The sequence below is a fragment of the Telopea speciosissima genome, chromosome 2 (assembly GCF_018873765.1).
Source record: "Telopea speciosissima isolate NSW1024214 ecotype Mountain lineage chromosome 2, Tspe_v1, whole genome shotgun sequence".
Taxonomy (NCBI): Eukaryota; Viridiplantae; Streptophyta; class Magnoliopsida; order Proteales; family Proteaceae; genus Telopea; species Telopea speciosissima.
In genome coordinates, this window is record NC_057917.1 from 4,399,545 (window position 1) to 4,422,330 (window position 22,786).

The window sequence follows — 22,786 nt, forward strand, 5'->3', positions numbered from 1 at the left end:
GTGGTTAATCGCAGTTTAGGCAATCTCCTCCGATGTCTTGTTCGTGATCATGCAAAAGATTGGCCTTCTGTCCTTGGTATTGCCGAGGTTGCGTACAATAGTTCTGTCAATTGGACCACTGGCCGTACTCCATTTGAGATTGTTTTGGGTCTGCAACCCAAGCGCCCCGTGGACTTGCTTCCTCTTCCTCCTCATGTTCGTGTTAGTGTGGACGCTGATGAGTTCCTCCGCCACATCACCGAGGTCCATACCGACGTTCGCCGACGCATTGCTATTAACAATGAGGGTTACAAGGCAGCAGCTGATCGTCATCGCCGATACGTGGAATTCCAACCTGGTGATTTAGTGATGGTCCGTATTTCTCCTGAGTGACTTCCTCCTGGAGCCAATCATAAGCTCCACCCTTGCAAAATGGGTCCTTTCAAGGTGCAACAACGCATTGGGACCAATGCCTATATGCTCGAGCTTCCTCCGTCTATGAAGATTAACAATTTTTTCAATGTGGCCGATCTCACTCTTTATGTCGGCCACCATTCGGACGACGGTGATACTGCACATGCTCTCCGCCTCCCACAGTTTACCACTCCTACTGCTGATGTCATTGAGAATGTGCTTGATAACAAGTTTACTACTATGCGGGGTGGTCACGGCTATTACTCTTTCCTTGTTAAATGGAAAGATCGCCCTGATAGTGACGGTACCTGGATTCACGCCGACGACTTCAGGCTACTTGATCCTGATCTCTACGAGCGCTACATGTCTTTCATCCATTCGTCGGAGACGAATGTTTTTGAGAAGGGGGGAGTTTATGTAAACTGGCTGTCTAAAACCAGCCGCAGGTGTAGGGATTCTTCCCTACACTAGCATAATTAGCCATCGGGTAGGTGTAGGGATTCTCCCTTACACCAACAGCAGTCGTGGGGATTTAGATTAGTATTTGTTTTATTTGTTTTTGTTATGTTTTATTCTTTATTGAGTTGTAATTCTAATTAGGATTCCTAGTTCAAATCTAAATCCTAATTAGAAGTCCTAGTTTTGAGTCCTAGTCCTAGTTGGCATTCCTATTCCTATTTTGAGTCCTAGTCCTAGTTAGGATTTATATTTCATGTCCAGCCTTGAAGGCTATATAATGTAAAAGCTCCATTGAGCCCCCCATGATTTAATGAATAAGAAATTTGCTTTGTTGCATTCCACTGTCCTGAGATAGGTTGTGAAGGTGAGGCTGAGATAGCCTTCACGAGTTCACTGTCTCTCTCATTCGTGTGCATTCAGATTTGTTCAAGTTTGCTACTGCTGATTGTTTGAAGGTTCATGGCTCAGTTATCCAAATCTGCTACCAGTTCAAGGATCCATCCAATAACCAGTAAGTAAATCTCCATCCCCAAACTCTTCTGTTCCTAACCCTCTAAGCCAAACCCTAATATCCCTCCATCTCCAAACATCACTTCCATAACCTAAAACCTGCCCAGCCTGATTCCACCATTAGAAGCAGCCCAAACTTGGACCGAATCTCCCCCTCACTATTTGGGAAACTCGATCCAAGCCCCTAGCCATAATACTCATTATAAACCCTAGATCCCTACATTAATCTCCTTCTCAAACCCTAACCCTAACTTCACTATTTACCTAATTCCACCCTAGCCAATCCATTAAACCCTAGTAAATCCTGGTTCTGGTCCTAGTTGGCTTTATCCCCATCTAGGATTACATTAGCAAGACCCTTAAGCTATCCCATCTCACATTTGCTGATGATCTCATGATCTTTTCTAAAGAAAATATTGTTTCGATTGAGACCATTCTGTCCTATTTGCACCATTTTGAGGGGTTTTTGGGTCTCCGGATCAATCTCTTGAAATATCAATTGTTTTTTGTTGGAATCTCTGATGTGGATAAAGATACTTTCTATGAGAAGACGGGTTTCTTCCTAGGCCGCCCTCTGGTCAAGTACTTGGGGTTGCCTTTGATCCCAGACAAGTTGACAGCTCATCACTACAATCCAATGCTAAATCTTATTTTCAAGCGACTTCAATTTTGGAAGTGCAAGCTCCTCTCTTATGCCGGTCGTCTGGAATTGATCATATCAATCCTTCAGTCCTCCTACATCTATTGTCTAGTGTTTTTGGTTTACCCCAGTCCACCATTAAGGCGTTGGAGTCCTTCATGTATGCCTTTCTTTGGAAAGGATCTGATTCATTCAGATTCCTCCACCCTCCTAGTTGGGCTGCAATATGTCTTCCCAAGGATGAGGGAGGTTTGGGCTTGAGAAGAATCAAAGAGGTCACTGGTATTCTCAAATTGATATGGAAGCTTGTTGTTAAGAAGAAAAGTGTTACGTGCAAGATAATGTAGAAAAATAAAATAAGAAAAAGAAGAGAAATAATAGGAAAAGAAAGGGAGAGAGAAAATAGGAAAAAATAAAATTAAGGATGGAGAGAGAAGAAATGGGAGAGAAAATAGAGAGGCTTTATGAACGAAGTCGGGCGTCTGGCTTGTTGGGAGGTAGCCGGCCTCTCTCAAGATAAACTCAAGACTAATTTAAGATTTTCAAAGTTCCCTTTTGTTCATCGAATACTTCTATATATAAGTATACAAATAGTTATGTAACTCCACAACTCCTCCCTATAATTTCTCCTTCCACTATTATCCACTAATAATAATTCCCAATGACATAAAATAACGACAACAATAACTACATAAGTACCAATAACAAATAACCATAACCAACATTGCTCATTGCTACTCCTATCCAAACACGTAACAATTCATCCCTCCTAAATTTGGTCTTGTCCTCAAGACCACCAAATTACAAATAAAAATTTAGATCATTCCACCCGGATTCCAAATCTTGGTGGAGTAATTTCCAAGGACAATCCAACACAACTTGCGGTTTTGGATGGAGAGCCTCTTCATCATCTTGCATGGTTGGAAGGTCATAGAGAGCCTCTTCTTCATCTTGCACGGTTGGAAGGTCACCTTGTTTTTGCTGTTAAACAGATGAGGATATTCCCGTATAGACCCGGGACTGTCGATTTCCTCTGCTGCGTCTGGCTCTGATGCCATTTGTTACGTGCAAGATAATGTAGAAAAATAAAATAAGAAAAAGAAGAGAAATAATAGGGAAAGGGAGAGAGAAAATAGGAAAAAATAGAAATTAAGGTGGAGAGAGAAGTAATGGGAGAGAAAATAGAGGGGCTTTATGGCCGAAGCCAGGCATCTGGCTTATTGGGAGGTAGCCGACCTCTCTCAAGATAAACTCAAGAATAATTTAAGATTTTCAAAGTCCCCTTTCATTCATTGAATACTTCTATATATAAGTATACAGATAGTTACGTAACTACACCACTTCTCCCTATAACTTCTCCTTCCACTATTATCCACTAATAACTCCCCATGACTAATAAAATAACTACAACAATAACTACATAATAACCAATAACAAATAATCACATGATTACCAACATTGCTCATTGCTGACCCTACCCAAACAAGTAACAATAAGCATTTGGGTTGACTGGGCTTTAATGTGGGAGGGGTTCAACTAAGAACCACTCTACACTAGGATCATTTAATAGTTGCAGCAGATCATCAATAATGGAAGCAAATCAGAATTAGAAGGTAAACACAAAAATAGAAGGTGACAAATGCTAGGTAATCCAGCCAGCAGTTTGGTGTCACACTAGGATCGAAGGGAGCAGGGGCTGGGTAGGTCTTGTGTTCCAAATCTCAGTCAGTTCTGATGGCTAACAACGGAGATATGAAGGGAATCCCAAAATAGAAGGTTAGGACAGATCTCCCAAACCAGTGGAATTTAGAACACCAAAACTCTCCAAACCTCTGCTGAGTATGAGGCTTGGTTGTGGAGATATAAACACTTTAAGTTTTTGCTGGGAAATCTAGTCAGAAACTGGAATCGCAGGACTGCAACCCTCTGTTGATGGGAGGCAGTAGCAGCAATTCACAGAGATGATTAGTGGCTGATTTGGTCTTCAAGAGTGTAGCACAATAACAGTTGGAGTGTCTCAGCAGCAGCAACAGAAAAGGAGACCAAATAGGGTAGGGGGAGAAGATAGAAGAAGAAGAGAAGGGGATAAGGAGCTTGGGCTCTCACCAGCCAGGCTCTCAGCCCTTCATCGTCACAATTGGGACAATAAAACTTGCATAAGCAATCTCAATTCAATTCATTAATCATTGGGGGGGAGCCCTCTAAGGGCATTACATATTTATGGGAAGCTATGCTTGCCTTACAAGTAAGAGAAAATTAGAAACTTGCAAGAAAAAGGAAACAAATTGAAAATAGAAACTTTTAAATAAAAGCTAAACCTACTTTCTAAATCTGAAATTAGAAACTAAACTGAGCTAAGGTTGCTTAATAGACAACCACAAATATCTAAGAGAATAATTCTGAAAATAGAAACTAAACTAAACTCCTAAATCCCCACACATAGACAAAATTGAGACTTCTAAAAAAGTCTTAAAATGATCTGGTCTTGGGCCCCACAGGATCTTCTAGTCGCATTACTGCCAAGGCAATATGGGGCGGTGACACTGTTCACGTGAACAGTAACATGAGCAGTATTTTGGCCTCTTTTTCTTCATATTTCAATCTGCATCAGGTTTACTCTGCTCTTTTTCCCAATGATTCTATTTAGATGGTTCCTATTATCTCTGATGCTTCTTGGGTGTGGCGGAAGATCCTGAATCTTAAGCCTATTGCTCTTGGGGCCATTTCCTCTGACATTGATGATGGTGCTACTACCTCTGATGCGGATCCAAGGACCTACATCCGCAAGCATAAGAAGAAGAAGCCCTAGGATTAGGGCCTGTTTGGAGCCTTAGTTTATTTTTCAGTTTAATTGTAAACTTAAATTGAACCGGTTCAGATCCTGGTCCAATTTAAGCGATTTATTTCTATTAGTTGTTAGGGAATCTTTTAAGTTGTTTAGCTTTTTATTTAAGTTGTCCCACCCCTCCATGATTTATGTTGAGGGAGTGATTTGTTTTTGTAATAGGAATCTGATGCAGATTTATCACTAAACTGGGCTTCTTTTATTAGGACTAAGTCTAGGGTTGGGTTACATGTTGGGCCTTTGATCCCATGGGTTTCTAATGTAATAGGCCACTTTTATGGGCCTAAAATATGGGTAAATAAGTTGCATACGGGATTAGCTCCCATATTTAGTTTTATTTCCATACTTAGCTTTTTATTTGGTGTTTTAAATTGAACTGGTTCAACCAATGGTTCAATTTAAGTGATTTTATTAGTTTTTCTTTTAGTTGTTTAGTTGGGCTGGATTAAGACTCTATTTTGAGTCTATTTCAGTTTCCTAACCAGTTTAAGTTAGCTAATAGATTAAGGATTAGGTTAGGCCATTCCTTTTCAGTGTCTAAGTCTATTTTTTAGTCTTCTATTTAAGTTTGTAAGGGAGGCCAGCATTACATACGAATTTAATTAATGAAAAAGCTTTTGTTTGCTGCCATAACTGGATTAACTGCTGCTCTGCTCTGTTGAGTGAACCTTGTGAGTAATATCAAGGCTACCTTGTGGGTAATATCAAGGTGAAGGGATTGGTGGACTCCGATCGACTCCTTGCATCTTATAGATCGAGAGGTCCTTCTTCTTATTCAATCGAGCTTCTTCAAGCTGTTGCTGCTGCCTTTGAAGGAGATCAAACCAGTAAGTAATTTTAATTTTCTGTATATATCCTTCCCCTCTTCATCCTCTAACCTAATCCACACCCCCCTCCATCCATCAAACCCTAATCTCCATTAAACCTGCAACTCCTACCTTCACTAGGATTCCCTTTTAACTACAGATCTGACCATCAATTTCGAACCACACTTCCAGCACACAACCCCCACACTTCTCCCTACACTCGACCCTAAACCCAGCTCATAATTCCTACTCTATCCCCTCCATTCCTGCACTCCATTAAACCCAAAACCTGCAACTCAATTCTGTCCAAATTGCAGAATTTGAAAACCTTCCTAAATCCTAATATTTATATGCCAATAAAGCACTCTAGACCTGCATATTAAACCTATATAAGACCCATTCCCAAATTCCCATCCTAAACCCTAGAATTAACCTAAATCTTAGTGCTGTCCATTCTAACCAGCAACCCCTTTTGCTATTGATCCTGTTATCTGGCTCCTAGTAGGTCTCCTACCTATCTAGGACTACATTAGAATCAGCTTTGAGATTCAAATTCCTAGGCTGACTAGGTATTAGGCCATTGGCTTCCAAATTATAAATAATACAATTCGTGGGAGGCTCCCCCACAATTCAGATTTTCAAAACTCAGTTTTCTGCTTGCTGCCTTAGCTGCTGCTGCCTTGCTCCATCGTGAGTGTTGCTTGTGGATTCTATCAAGGTGAAGGGATTGGTGGAATCTCCAATCGACTCCTTGCATCTTGTAGATCGGGAGGACCTATTCTCTATCTTCAAACTGCTGCCATTGAAGACCTGTAATTATAAGTAAGTAGTTTACAATTTTAGCAATCACCCTTTTTCTCCTAATCCTCTAAACCTAGTCCCATCGATCCCCATCAGCAATCCACCCATAAACTCAATCGATCTGTCAAACCCCTAACCATCTACATTCTGTCCAGACCAATTCCACCATCCAATTTCATTCTAACTTTAACTACAGCACCCTCACATCACCCCCTCCACTCGATCCTAACCTTAGGCCCATCCTTTCAACAAAACCTTAATCCCCCTTAACCTCCATTAAACCCAAAACCCCAAATTACAGATCCATCACATCCAGCCATCATCTAATCCCCAAACCTTGGCCAAGTGACCTTCTTAACCCCAGAGGACTCGATAAAGCCTATCCCTAAATCCTCCTCTAAACCCTAAAGTCCATCACTCTCCTCTTTCCCAAAACCCAAAACCCTAATTTTCTGTTTTTGAATTTCTTATTCAAACTTCACTATACCTAGCTCATTAAACTCATATAAACCTGCCTAGCATTACCATATAAGATGCAACCCAATTACCTTAACCCCAACTCTAAACTTGACCTACAACTCCAATTCTGCCCCATCGAACCAGTAGTTCTACAGTCCCTGGTTGTCTGGCTCCTAGTAGGTCTCCTACTTATCTAGGACTACATTTACCTACCTTTGGGTTGACAACTAGCACCCTATGGACGTCGTCCTCCACTTAGTTGGTGCAAGAGCCATCTACAATTTGGGTATTTGTAAGCAGTCCCCAGTTGTAGTCATCATTCAGCATGATGATTGGGCCCCTCCCCCTTCTTCCTCTCCCCTATTATCTGCCGTCTGGAATGCCTTGCCTCCCATTTCCAGAGGGCCTCGTAAAAGGGGTGATATTGTTGTTTGGTCAAGCTGCTATGCTAGCCTTTGTAGCTTTGAATCAGCTTGGGACTTCCTTAGAGCTTGTGGCCCCTTGTCTCCCTTGCGCAAGATAGTTTGGTTCAAAGGTAACATCCCCCATCATAGTGATGGAGATCATAGGTCCATGTGTAACCGTAGGAACAAACCCCAAAACCAACCCAATGTAGTTGTGGGATGATGTCGCAGGTTCAGTGGTGCATCACATAAGGCAGCCCCACTCCAGATAGAAGCATGAAGGAAGAGAAGGGACCAAGACCGGATTTTTTTTTTTAAAAAAAAAAGGTTACTGTTCACATGAACAATACCACGAGTTACTGTTCACGGGAACAATGTTGTGGGCCATATGGACAGCTGGCATGGAAGATTAGATGCTGCCAATATCATATTCCTAGTTGCTATTTCATTAGTTTGTATTTTGGCATAGATAATGTAGTCCTAGATTGGTAGGAGACCAACTAGGAGCCAATCAACCAGGATCTGATATGAACAGGTGAATCAACTAGGTCAAAAATAGGGTTTTTGGTGAATTTAGGGTTAGGGTTTAGGGTTTGATGTATGGGTTATGTCAAGTTGATGTAGGGGAGTCTATCAGTGAAGGTTCTGAGATGTTTTGATGGAGGGAAGTATGTAAACTTGATTAGGCAGCAAGTTAGGGTTAGGGTTTCGGGTTTTTAGAAAGAGGAAAAGATGGATTTCTACGGTTTGGCTGGACAGAAGTTAAGCAAACTTGAATGGTTTTCTTAGGAGGGTATAATGGATAATCGGTCAGATTTGTAGACTGTTCTGACGGTTGGTTTGGGCTGGGCAGAAATTAGGGTTTCGGGTTTTGATTTGAGAAGGTGGGATGTTAGGGTTTTAATGGGAGATGGTGGCTGTGCTTAGGATCGACTGGAGCTTGATGGTGGAGGAGTATGTGGTCTGAATTTGGGGTTTGTGGATGAGTAGACAGGTCTGGTTCATGGTTGGTGTAGTAAAAGTGAAAATTAAAAAGGGGGGGGGGTAGCTAGGGTTAGTGCTATAAAGGATTAGGAGAAGAATAATGGGGATGGAGAATGTTTCAAACTCACTGGAGTTGCAGAATTATCCTGGCAGCAGCTGTTTGAAGGAGAATCTTGAATAAAAATTGAATCTTTGAACTTAAACTTGAAGGAGAGCTTCAAAAAAACCAGCCGGGCTCCACACCGCAAAGTGTCGATTGAATCAAACACCAATCCCACCAACGAATCACCCGGGCTTCCCACCGCAAGGTATCAATCGGGTCAAACACCGATCCCACCAGCCTTGATCAAACACAAGACAAAAATCTTCAATGGAGAAAAAGAACGGCAAAAGCTTTTCATTAAAATCAAAATTCGTGTTTAAAACTTGCCCCCCCCCCCCCCTTTACAACCTTATATGAAAGACTCAAAAATAGACTCCTACGCTAAAAAAGAAAGGCCTAACTCAATCCTTAACCTATTAGTTAACTTAAATTGACTAGGAAAGTGAAATAACAAAGGAAATAGACGCAAAACATGGCTGGACTTATAGAGTCCTAGTCCAGCCCAACTTAAATAGTCACATGACCACTTAAGTTGTCACATGACCACCAATTACATAAAAATAAAACTAAAGAATCCCGTATGCAACCTAATTACCCATATATTAGGCCTATAAAAGTGGCCTATTACACAGAAAACCCATGAGATCAAAGGCCCAACATGTATATAACTTAACCCTAGACATTCCCATCAAAATAAGCCTCTTTTGGTGATGTATTTGCATCAATAGATCTAGTTTCTATTTTGTTAGTTATTTGTTTCTAAATTAGAGTTTCCATTTTAGTTGCTTAGCTGAATTAGAATTTCTATTTTAGTTACCTTCTAATTTTGTTTCTTGGCAAAGTTCAATTAGTTGTAACTCAAGTCTTAGCTCTTCTAGAGACTTTCTATTTTGGGCTCAACCCTCGAGTCTATATATTGTAATGCCTTTAGAGGCCTCCACATGATTCAATGAATGAAGTTCTGTTGCTGTTTTGCAATGCATTGTCCTGAGAGAGGCTAAGAAGGGTGAGATGCCCAGGCTGAGATAGCCAACCCCACCAACGGTGAGAGGCCGTGGGTGAGAGACCCAGGGGAGAGAGTGAGAGGCTCGATCCAAACTATCCTTCTTCTATTTTCTATTTATTTTCCCAATCAATCGTGTGTGCTTGATCTACTGCAAGTCTACGTTCGATCGATCCTATTGTAGAGTGGTTCCTACTAGAACTGACTTCTACATTATTTGGTATCAGAGCTAAGGAAAGGCAGTAGGCACGATCGATGATTGTTTCATTCTACTTCCAATTGAAGATTCATCATGCAAGTCAGATTCGACATCTTTACCAAACTCGAGGACGAGTTTTTTTCAAGATGAGGAGAACTGATGTAGATCACAGGTCCATGTGTAGCCGCAGGAACAAGCCCCAAAACCAGCCCAGTGTAGTTGTGGGGTTCAACTGCTATGAGAGGCAGCCTGGTCTGACGATATGGCAGGTTTTTCTTGGTTTGATGGAGCATCACATAAGACAGCCCCATTCCAGATAGAAGCATGAAGGAAGAGAAGGGACCAAGACAGAAATTTAAATAAAAAAAAGTTCACTGTTCACATGAACAGTACCACGAGTTACTGTTCATGGGAAAAGTGCTGTGGGCCATATGGACAGCTGGCATGGAAGATTAGATGTTGCCAATATCATATCCCTAGTTTCTATTTTGGTAGTTATTTGTTTCTAAATTAGAGTTTCTATTTTAGTTGCTTAGCTGAGTTAGAGTTTCTATTCTTGTTACCTTCTAATTTTGTTTCTTAGCTATGTTCAATCACTTGTAACTCAAGTCTCAGCTCTTCTAGAGAGTTTCTATTTTGGGCTCAACCCTTGAGTCTATATAATGTAATGCCCTTAGAGGCCTCCACATGATTTAATGAATGAAGTTATGTTGCTGTTTTGCAATGCATTGTCCTGAGAGTGGCGGAGAAGTGTGAGATGCCCTGGCTGAGATAGCCAACCCCAACGACGGTGAGAGGCCATGGGTGAGAGACTCAAGGGAGAGAGTGAGAGGCTCAATTCAAACTATCCTTCTTTCTTCTGCCATTTCCTTTTTCCAAGCAATTGTGTGGGCTTTGATCTACTGCAAGTCTGAGGACGTTCAATTGATCCTACTGTAGAGTGGTTCTTACTAGAACTAACTTTTACATTGCACAGCTTCTCTGTTTGGCAGGCCCTGTCCAATTGCCTCCCAAGTCCCACCACAATCATTTCTGATTTATCGCTAGATTCATGTCTCTCCTTCCTGCTGCCTCTGTTGGAATGCTGTGGCTGATATGAATCACCTCTTTTATGCTTGTCCCTTGACTCCCTTCTCCTTTGCAGTTTGGAATGGGCTTCTGGGTAAATGCTGGCCAAGAAGAAGAAGAGTTTTCCCATTATCGACAAAATAGATATGGGTGGATATGACTAATGCCGGTAAGTCAATCTGCAACGTCATTGGTAAGCTTGCCTTTGGTGCCGCCATCAATCATATTTGGATATAGCACAATCTCAGAAGATGGTCCATCTCTTTTGATGTCAGTAGCAAACTATCTTTTGTCTTCCATCGTAGTGTTGATGATTCTCCAAGGAACATGCTTATTGTTTTTTCTTGGGGCTTACCCATCTCCCTTCTGCAGCCCTCTTTCCTCTCTCCTGACGGTTGGGTTTTGCTTTGCTTTATATTGTTCTCCTGCAATGTTTCCTCTCTTTCCCCTCTAATAGGGGCCCCTTGTATCTCTTTCTTCTTTTGGCAATGAATTCTTTATTCACCAAAAAAAATAATTCTTAACCCTAGTATAAATTAAATTTTGGAAAGCAGTAACACAATGTCATTGTCTTGCATGTAGAATGAGAAAAACTGAGAGTAAGAATTTAACTTGCTTCTTAATTCCTGCCACAGAAACTGGACTGTCAAACTTTTATGGGGCCACATGCAGTTTCGGATTTCTGGAAAAAATGGTCAATTACTTGGTTATGAATCTGAGCATTTGTGAGAAGCGTCTGAATTCAGGAATGAGTATAGATGCTTGCCCCATCGGTTTACTTGTTGCTTCCAGGAGATTCTAATTGCAATATTATTTTCTGAAATGTGTTTTTTATGTGTTTTAATTATCTTTACAATATTGAATGGGGTTTAGCCTCATAGTGAACTTATGAGCAATCTTTCATTTTTTTTGCATTTACCATTTATTTGATTTGTATCATATCATGATGTGTTAACTTATTATATTTGTCTATAGCCTTTTCTATACTCGAGTCATAAAAAAAAAAATTTGGCAACTATTTTACCAGCTGATCTTGTTCTCAGTTTAATAACATGGCAATTGCGCTTATGACTTTTCTTAATTTTCTTTCTATACCTAATCACTTTTTTTTTTTTTCTTCCATACACATGGTTTCAGCACTGTAATTTGCATATATGCATTTTAATTTATTGATCTACTTCAGCTATTTGTATGCTTTTCTAGTATCTTCAGGGTTTTCTAAACTTGAGTTCTTTCTGCTGGATGGTTTATAATTAATTTTGCGTGCTTTGATCAGTGATGCGCGTACAACTGGTCTAATCAAGTACCGTGATACATACCCATTTGGTGTGGATCCCAGCTGGCGTGGAAATCGTTCAGAGCTGCCTTTCCTTAACTCCCTTAAAATGAAGATGTCTATATTGTTTGGTGTGGCTCAGATGAACCTAGGAATCATATTAAGTTACTTCAATGCAAGATTCTTTGCCAGCTCTTTGGATATAAGGTCCTCTCCATTTTCCTCTTTTTTTTCTCTTCCCCTCCTTTTCCTTCAATACTTTTTAAGTTATTTCTCTGTCTTCTTCCAAAGGGCATTGGAGAAGAGGTTTCTGATCCTAAAATCTATTTATAGGTATCAATTTGTCCCACAGATGATCTTTTTCAACAGCCTCTTTGGGTATCTTGCACTCCTCATTCTCATTAAGTGGTGCACAGGGTCTCAAGCAGACTTATATCATGTCATGATTTATATGTTCTTGAGCCCCACTGACGATATTGGTGATAATCAATTGTTGTGGGCTCAGAGACCATTGCAGGTATTGGCTACTAATCTTACCATTGGATTTACTAGGTGCTAAGTATTACCCCGATATTTTTTTCAAAGTTGCCTGAATCTTGTTATTCTTCTCGCAGATATTGTTGTTGCTTTTGGCTATTGTTGCTGTTCCTTGGATGCTTTTTCCGAAGCCTTTGATTTTGAGGAAGATTCATATAGAGGTAATGTGGATGTCGGATTCACTTATGTGATGCATCTTGGATCTAATAATGTTTGAAATAAGTCAACCTCACGTGTTGTTCGTCTGGCTGGTCAGCTCTAAGCTTGGAAGATCCGTTTTTTTTCCCGTTTGCTCTATTTTTTTCCTTTTCCTTTTGTTGCTTCTACTTGTTAGTTCATTTATTAAATGGTTTTTCTAATGATTTCATTTACCCACGTCTTGAACCTAGCAAGTTCTTCTTGCTGATTTATTAAAAGGTGTTCCCTTGCACCTTCAGTAGTGATTTATCTAATGTTTTTATTTTTCATTTATCAACACTGAAAGCTTTGAATGTTTAGCTACGCTTTTGGTTTTTTATTTGCCAATATCATACATGAATTGGACAAATATTTGAAATGTATTTCATTGGTCATTGAAGTTTTTAATTTTGGTTTAATCATATTAATGAGAGATGTATTTATTTTGGGTACCAGATTGAGATGAATTATAGGTTGCCTACTAAGATTTTCTCATAATGATTAAATTTTTTTTCTTCCATGGGGTAAGTAAAGCGTGGGGGATTAAGGGAGTGGGGAAGGGGAAGGATGAAGGCGGGATTTGAATCAAGGCCTTGTGGATGACACCCGTAGGCTTTACCAATGCAACACACAGACATCTGGATGATCATTCTAATTATTTGTTGCATGAAATGTCAGGAAACCATATATTTCTCTTAGAAAATTGAAATGCAATGCCAATATGATTCTGGCTTGTTTAAATAGTGTTATTTCTATGCTTTTCTGTCTATACTTTTGTCAATTAACTTAAAAAACTATGAACAGAACTTAACGACTTCTTATGACTACTACTACATGAGTTGCTTTCATCGGGAATCAAAGGCATTTTTAGGAATTCCTGAAAACAGTATTACTGCCTGTTTATGTACTTTGTTATGCTGACCAATTTCATTTTCTTTTAATTCAAATGTTGATTATTCTCATATTCTAAAGTGAGGCTGAAATAGAGGTCTCCATGTGATATAGAAGTATATTCTTCTTTATATTTACAAAACAAGAAAATGAGACTGTTTGCCTGAAGGACCTGAATAATCACGAAACTTTTTCTGATTTCATCTCTGTGGATGTTTCTAGAGATTTCAAGGACGTACATATGGGCTTCTAGGTACATCTGAGATGGATCTGGATTCAGAACTTGGTTCTGCACGGCAACGTCATGAAGAATTCAATTTTAGTGAGGTCCTCGTCCATCAAATGATTCATGCCATTGAGTTTGTTCTAGGTGCAGTCTCAAATACTGCTTCTTACCTTCGGCTTTGGGCTCTTAGGTACATCAAAATCTTGCTCCTTGTTTCTCTTCTCATTTCCAATTCAGATTGTTGTTGTTTGGCTGATGTACCCTGCTCTGCCCTAACAGCTTAGCCCACTCGGAATTATCAACTGTTTTCTATGAGAAAGTCCTCCTTCTTGCATGGGGGTGAGTTCTAACTCTATCTTTGGTACTCTTCAATCTTACTCCTTTCAATTTTTTGTTTATCTTCAATTGGTGCATGGAAAATGGATTGTAAGATGGCGAATTTGCATGCCATCTTAGTCATAAACCGAACCAAATACTAGAAGCAATATTTTCAGTGTGTTCTAGGGCAGGTTTTCAAAGTGTTTGGCTGTGGCTGGTGTGCTTAAATGAGATGTCATTCCACTCGGTGTAGGGAACTTGTATTATGCACATTTCATTTTCAACTTATTGTATATGCGAAATCTGCTTAGTCCAGCGAATATTATGAAGATATTGTGACTGCAACCTTAAGGTTTCCCAAGTAGAATCAATATAATATTTGATAACTAAATCAGTAAGCAAATCGATCTAGAAAATTCCCTGGTTCCATGCAGAGTTGCAAATGCATATGATAGGTGCATGCAGACATCAGTTATATGTTGATTTTGGATATTTATAAAGTGCTGCAATTTGATTCTTACTGATACAAATGCTGATTATGGTGGCAGGTTTGACAACATACTCATCAGACTGGCTGGGCTTGCAGTATTTGCATTTGCCACTGCCTTCATATTACTTATGATGGAAACTCTCAGTGCTTTCCTCCATGCTTTGCGTCTTCATTGGGTGGAATTCATGGGCAAGTTTTACTTCGCCGATGGCTATAAGTTCAGACCCTTCTCATTTGCATCCTTGCCAGAGGAGGACGATTGATCCTCTTTAATTTCCTACCATAATGTTGTTTCTCACTATCTTGAAAAAGAAGTGTGAAGATGAAACTCATGAGATCCAACAATAGCAGTGAACAGATTTTGCTGGGTCAATATAGGAAAGAATCTGATGCAGGCTGCAGAGTATGACTCCACTTTGCTGTGTGATTCGCAGCTCCACTTAGTGTATATCTATCTTTACACAAAATGTTTGGGAAGTTTTTGGGTATAGAAAAAAAATATCATTCTACAATAGGAAGTCAGTAATCCATAATTGAGCTCCTGTAAATTTATTTTTACCTTTTTTATACCCCCCCCCCTGCGTCTCCGATCCCCCAATCAAAAGAGGCATTAGATTTCATTTTTTTTGTAAAGAGGAGCTTGGAATTCCTGATACACCACCATTTCCAGTGTGTCACTTCTGCAGAGAAGCTGAATTTTGAAAAAAAAAATATTAAGAGTAGATGTGCATGTTGCAGAAACTTCGCTCTCAAAGAGTTTCCTTTTGAGTGTTTTCTTCTTTCCCGCTTAGAAGTGAGCTTTTGTATCATCAAATTCATACATGTTTAAACTCTTTACTTTTTTGTATAATAAAGCCCATGATGAGCTAATTGCTTTACTTCCAGTGAACTCTTTCCTCTTAGTTTTCTGTGATAGATAATAATGTCATTATTTTTCAACATTTTGATGAATAAAGTAAAAAGAGGTCTGAAGATGTTGGTTTACGTTCCTATGTCCTTTCTCATTCTCTTGAACAGGGATGTGTCCTTGCTAGGATGATCTATTTCAAAAGGGAAAAATGCCAGATTATACCCAAATTTAGACGAGGTTGTGTTTGGTATGCATTCTAGGTCAATTTCGTATTCTTGGGCAATAAAAAAAAAAGATGTATATTACTGGAATGTACCTAACAATGCCCATTCTAATCCTCTCCTGCATATATTTTTGATATTTTTACCTCCGACCATCATAGTATAAATGTTCGAAGAAACTGTTAATCATGTGAACCATACCTGTGTTGTTGTTCTCCTTTACTCAGCAAGCAAGAAGATATGTGTACTGAGCAACCAAGCATGAAGCAATAGTTGAGTTAGTTGATCTACGACCACCCCAGGGGGGCGAAAGGACTTGCGTATTTGTGAGGCATTTTCTTTGTAGAAATGCGCATTAGCGTAATTCTGTTTTTTACGAAATCACATTAATAGGAATTCCTTAATATTATTAATGCCTCCTCAATCCAGTGGATATGCATGAAGATTTTCAAATACCCATGGCAACTAAGATTGTGTTTTGGTATGCATTCTTGGCCAGAAACGTGTTCTTAAAAGTAAATAAAATTGTTCGCTAAGCATTCTATTCTCAAATTCTTGGATTGTGACCAAGAATGCAGCCCATTCTGGAATGGGGTTTCTTTCCCACTCCCGATCTTTGAAATATAATGGTCTTTTTTTTCCCGGTCGATTCTCTCTCTCTCTCTCTCTCTCTCTCTCTCTCTTTGCTGGTGGAAGCCTTAAATCCACATCCATCAATTCCTTTGTGAATATCTTCCAATTCTCTCCAGACTTTCATGAATCGATTACTGAATCATTGCTGGTGAATGAAGTTTATGGATTCCGGAGAACCCAGGAGTCTCCGTGACTCCATTCTGACCATGACCCCATCAATGACGTCTTCGGATTCAAAGACAACCCATCTGAGTAATCGAATCCATGAAGCCACTACCGCGTCTCTTTTGATTCTTATTATCCTTCTTTCTACGTCATTGAGAAAAGGTCTCAGGGATTTGAGCTCGCCAAGAATCCACTCGACGTCTTCCATGGCTCCATGCAGAAGTAGTGGCTGTTGCTGGAGTTGGTCGGATCATTTCTGAAGGATAAAGGTCATGACGGCTTTCACCATTGCTAAAATTGAAGGTCTTTCGGATTGAGGAAGTGATGAGATATTTAAAATGCTCTTGTTTCCAGTTTGAGGAGGAACATATGAGTTTAATAAGTTACAAACAAGCAGAGCAAGTGGAGCAAAGACAAACAGATTGCCACCTGCAACTTGGGCCATTGTTGTTCTCGAAAAAACACAAGCATATCTGATAGTGTTTGTACTTTTTTTTTTGTGGAGAACAGTGTTTGGGCAATTGTTGCAAATTGCGACCTTACTGGTTTCTCATATGGCTTGCCTATGTAGATGACACTAACCGACTCGGGTTTCATGTCAAGCTTTATTTATGTTGTTAAAGGTGAGCCCACTAAATAATAATTCATGCTTATTAAATATAGTATTTTGTTTTCAATAATAATAGAATATTAAATTCCATAAAAGCAACCTATTGCATTATTACAATCAATCCTACGGGATCGAGACAGTAACATAATAGTGGTTCACTTAACATTAGTTGGAAGACAACATTAGGATAAAACATTCAAGTTATCATAATAATCAAGTAAGACATATATCTGTGGATATTCCTATCATTAGACTATCACATATAGATCAACACAGTCAATCAAGAATGTATACTTGCGGATATTCTCATTATATCCTAACTGTTACATAATGATCATCATAAGACCTTAAAGTTTAAAATTAAATTGTACGTGTGAGACAATTATGTCTAGGTCCAAAAATACAATCAACACAATCAAAATGAATGTGTACCTATGGATATTCCCATCTAATCTAATCATGTGATCATTAATGCCCTAAACTCATATAAAATTTAAAATTGAAGTATGTCATACAATTATGTCTAGGACCAACAAATACAATCAATGCAACTAAGAAGAGTGTGTACCTGTGGATACTCTCACTCAATTCAATTGCATGATCCCTTAATGCCATAAACTCCTATTACGTTACTTAATCACAACTTAATTTAACTTAGGCCTTCAATTAAATTGAATGTATATATGTCTGTAGCCAAAAAATACAATCCACACAATCAAGAAGAATGTGTACCTACGGATACTCTCATTTAACCCAATTGCATGATCATTAATGCCCTAAACTCATTAAAAATACAAATAACACACTCTTCTATTCTAACCCATGTGGTCTCATATGAATGATACCATTTTTGAGTTTGAAAACAACCTCTTTGTGAAAGCAAAGGTAAGACTGTGTACATTATAACCCTCCCCAGACCCCGCAGTGGCAGGAGCCTTGGGCACTGTGTATGCCATTGGTGTGATGTGCAAATTTCTCAAAGTACCTATTTGTGGAAATTACTTGGTTGTAACCATGGTTTAAGTATTAGTTTGTATCTTATCGGTCAATACTGATACGATATATATCTTTTTTTGAAACAAAAAAATAGTATGTCTCTATTGGTATCGTATTGTATTGACCGATACAATACCGACAAATATGTACGTTAAAAGGTTTTGTTCTATGTATTGGCCATATGGCTCGATACAGATCGATGTGGTCAATACCAACCGTTACATGTCGATATGGGCATTAAAGACCCATGTAACTATTAGACTACGAGGTTATTTTTGAGAACAGGGATTGAAAGAGATGCCGAAAAAGGTAGGCTTCATAAAAACTTGATATTTGTGTTTAAATAATAGTTTTTAATCAAATTTTTTTTTTCCTATAAATCAATAGACTTAGGTAAAATTAAGTTAGTTGACACATCAAACTTGATCATTTGCAAAAATTTGTTCTCAAATCAATAAAAGTCTCTCGTTTCGTTATGCATTCTCTACTTTAGTATTTATGAATGATACATGTTATATATTTACTTATTTGTATTGTTTTTTGTTCTAAAAATGTATTTCCATGTGTGTCTTGACCATTTTCATACATAACTCCAATACGATACTATACATCTCTTAAAATCATCCTTCTAATATGATATCCGATATTGATACTTTAAACCTTGATTGTGCTGACACACTGATATGTCCCTGGGAATGCTATGTTTAAGACTTTAGGTATATGGTTTAGTTTTGACAAAATGATCAAATGACCTTTTAGAAAATTTTTGTAGCACCATGACTACTTATTTTTCTTGCAAATTAATTACCCACTGATGTATGATACTTTTACTATTTTACATGAGAGAACAAATTTGACTTTCGTGAACCAAAATTTTTTTTGGGTGGGTGGGTGTGTGGATGGGTGGGGGGGAGGGGACAGTATATTAGAAGTACATAGCTATTACCATGACTATAACTATAGGACTATTTTTTTTTTAACCAAAATAAATATATGACTACAAGCATTAAAAGACCTTTATCAAAGCTATCTTATTGGGGTTTGGCTTACAAGATATCCCACATCGGAGAATGTTAAAAAATTGAATCCAGACAACAAATATAAATTACAAGCGTAGGGCAGTTTCATGTGCCCTAAAAATGTTTTTCGTCAAACGCGATTTGTGTGCTACCTGCTCCCCTCCTCGGTTTTAAATCTTCTGTCTACACGACTTGCTCGCTCAAACCCTCTCCTCTGCAAAAAAAACACTTATCTGGAATTCCTTCCAGCCATTCATCCATCAAGAACAGCATGAGGTGATCAACCATCGCAGCATTACCCAGAGAGGTAAGTAAGAAAGAACGTTTCTACTCCACTCTAAATTTTTTAGGGTTTGTAAGTTTACCAGGGTCTGCTGGGTTTCGAAAAGTCGGTAAAAAAACGTTTGCCAAATAGTACGGATAACGTTAAAAATTCGGCGTTTTAGTTAATTTAGTTTTTTAAAAGTTCGTCTAGATCTAAAAATTCGTCAGATTAGTTCGGCCAGAATTTAAAAATTCTATAGGAAAGTTCGGTGTTAATGTTCGTCAATGGTTTACAAATTCGGATTATAATCAAAAGTTAGGAAAATACAGTTTGGGAGCAGTTTTTTAAAAAAAATTTCTTCTGTAAATTAAGACTTTGTCTGAATAGTTTGTCTAGGGTTGCATAATTCGACTATGATTTTAAAAATCATTCAAAATAGACTAGAGTTTAGTGGGGAGCGTAAAGCTTTGGATGCCTAAAGTTCCATGTAAAAAAAAATACTCTTAGAATTGTAGAAAGGAGGAGGAAAAAAAGGATTGTTAAAGGAAATTCTATCCATTTTGTGTGTTAATTCGCAGAGTTAAATATCTAGCAGATGATGGTCCAAATCCATTTTTTGTGTTAAATCTGATTGTTATGATATCTATCAGATGGTCCAGATTTTTTGAAAGGTCGGTGGTTCAAAACTTTTTAGGGTTTGGGAAGACCTGCAACGTTCGTAAAGTTTGGTAGGTTTTCAAAAGTTATCAGTGGTTAAAAGTTTGCCGTATTAGTTCAGCTAGGGTTTGGATAGTTCGACCGATTGATTCGGATAAAGTTTGGGTCATTTTTAAAAGTTCGTCGATAGTATTCGCCTGGGTTTTAAAAATTCTGGTTGTAATGAAAAAAAATCGGAGATTAAATTTCGTCTAAATCTGCATAATTCGATTATGGTTTTGGAAAAACCTTTAATAGAAAGTATTGTGCAACCAGTTGGTAATTGTGCATTTTAGATGTGTATGTATTTTTTTATTTTTTATTTTATTTTGGGGTAGGAATGTTTATGAACCTTTTTTATGGTACTCAGTTGCTAATTGTGGATTTCAGATGCTTTTATTTGCCGCTTGACTAACTCTATTGGGTTATAAAATTTCAACTCCTTTAACCAGTCCATCATTTTGCTCTGGATTGCCAACCAAAAAAATAATGGCCTAAAAAATTGAATTTTCCAATGTTTTTAAATTCTTATAACCTTTAGTTCCCCAATAATTTTCATTTGTAAGATACATACCCTTGTAAATTCTTTTTTGGTAATTCATACCCTTCCCCAAATTCATCATCACCAAAAAAGGTACTTCCATGAAATCTGTTTTTTCTAGTTTTCCCTATGTTTAAATTTCATAATTCCATTTTTCTTTATCTAAACACTTCTATGGAGGACTCTTCAAGCACCATCTTCTTTACCCATTTCTCTATGAAAGAGTTGATTAAATCGGTCGATGATCTCGATGGATATTGTTAATATTACTACAACAATAAAATGTTGAGATGATTAGATAAATAGGGAACAAGGGAGAGGGTAGGATTAGGAGTGAGCGGGGAATCTTCACGTACGTGAGCGTACATGAATGACTCACAGTCATTTAGATGGAATCCAATCTGTGAGAATATTCCATCTGAACGGTTGTGAATCGTTCATGTACACTCATATACATGAAGAGTCACCAGACTCGGATTAGGAGGGGGTTGAGAGTAGTGGTGGAGAGTTTACATGGAGCAGGTTGGGGCAGGGAGTGTTAGAGAGGGCTGTGTAGAGAGAGAGAGAGAGAGAGAGAGAGAGATATTAATGGTTCAATGGGTTTGATATTACAGTCTTTCATTTCTCTATGGCAATTCAATCTATTTAATGTTCTGGTTTCAAATTAGCTTAAAAATCCTTTTTTACCCTTCAAATCAATAACTTTTTAGAATAAAACAAATGGTAAGTAAAAAAAGGTGTCAAGTTCCAAATGCGCGAATGGAAGTGTCATTCGGATACTCTCTTTAATTTACTATATCAATAAATATCCAGAATTACCAACTTCAATCATGTAACTTGCATTAATATCTGTGTTTCTCTTTCTTTTGTTTTTCATCTCATCTGTTTGTCATGTGCATATAAAAATGAGGTTGCTGTGATAAGAAAGTAAAATTAAAATGAATTCCCATTAAATAAAACACAAAACTCAAATGTGATAATGATAAAGACAAATTTTTAAATGGTAGTTACAGCATATTAAGTCTCTTTCTCTATTAGGAGAGCAGCACAAATTCTCACACTCAAAAACTATAGTAAATCTAAAAATCTTTTACGTTAATTCTCATTCCTGAACTCAGATATCTACTGCAAATATTTTCATTTTTTTGTTTCTCATATTCTTATAAATTAGATGAAAAGAAATCCAAATCTAGCAATGAGATGGTGGAGGACATTGATCATAGAGTAAGTGTTTTTTATGTAACAAGATAAAAATATTCTCTTTGATACTCCCATCCCTTTCTTTAATGAATTTGTGTACTTTCAACCCTTTGTTTAATGATTATACAAACCACAAGCAAAGGGATAAACTAATGCCTTGAATGTTTAAAAAAGTTAAAAAAGTTATTGCTATTGTTGATTTAATTTATGATTGCAATTCTATTGTATATAAAGCCATTTTTTTCTCTCCAGTAGACAAGTCTCAAAATTTTATGAGCATATAGAATTATAGATCTTTGTATAGAGCATATTGATAATTACTATCACTTCTCTACATTCACCCTATATTTACTCAAAGTCCCCTATCAAAAACTAATTCAAAATTCTACTTCTCCTTCTCCCCCTAGTATCGATCCTCCCATGCGGTGTTCCTCTTCCTCTTCCAACAACCCATCGCCGCTCCTCCACCACCCTAACTTACCCTCTACATCTCTCCCACCCTTGCTTGGCCTTCCCTTTTCACAATCCCCGTCTCATCTCTCTCAACAACCCGTACTCCCATATATACTCTCGTGCTTCCAAAATCACAAAAATGTTGTTACGTACTCTATACTTAGCCATGCAAGCCTCATGCAATCTTCATGCATGCATTAACACAAAGTACAGAACACAACCCATATCATTAGAGTAAAACTTGGTTAATTTATCTTTAGTAGCTATCCCATTAATCAACACTTTCCATAAACAAATCTTTGAACTGTTGATACACCTTTAATTTCCAAACAAACTTCCAAATTTATCTTTAATAGCTATACCACTTTTTGTGCTGCCATTGGTGTCTTTCAAAGTACCTAATTTTGTGGAAATTAATTATCTGATTATATATGAAGTTATATGGACTAGGTATAGTGTTTTACTTTTAACACAGCATGTATAGAACATATTTGATTGTAGTCTTAAATGAATACTATCATATCATTGTAGCTTTAAAATGGGGGTTA

General features: G+C 38.1%; 1 protein-coding gene across 2 annotated transcripts in view; it reads left to right on the forward strand.

The window, feature by feature from the left end:
• LOC122652770 (V-type proton ATPase subunit a1-like) overlaps positions 1 to 15,467 on the forward strand; it is a 53,907-nt gene extending 38,440 nt beyond the window's left edge. For both annotated transcript variants that reach the window (XM_043846618.1, XM_043846619.1), the window contains 6 exons: positions 11,951 to 12,157; positions 12,284 to 12,467; positions 12,565 to 12,648; positions 13,778 to 13,971; positions 14,061 to 14,120; positions 14,648 to 15,467. In XM_043846618.1, the coding sequence (XP_043702553.1) occupies positions 11,951 to 12,157; positions 12,284 to 12,467; positions 12,565 to 12,648; positions 13,778 to 13,971; positions 14,061 to 14,120; positions 14,648 to 14,852 (934 nt within the window). In that variant the 3' untranslated portion in view covers positions 14,853 to 15,467. The remainder of the gene's footprint in view (positions 1 to 11,950; positions 12,158 to 12,283; positions 12,468 to 12,564; positions 12,649 to 13,777; positions 13,972 to 14,060; positions 14,121 to 14,647) is intronic.
• Positions 15,468 to 22,786: the final 7,319 nt, after the last annotated feature.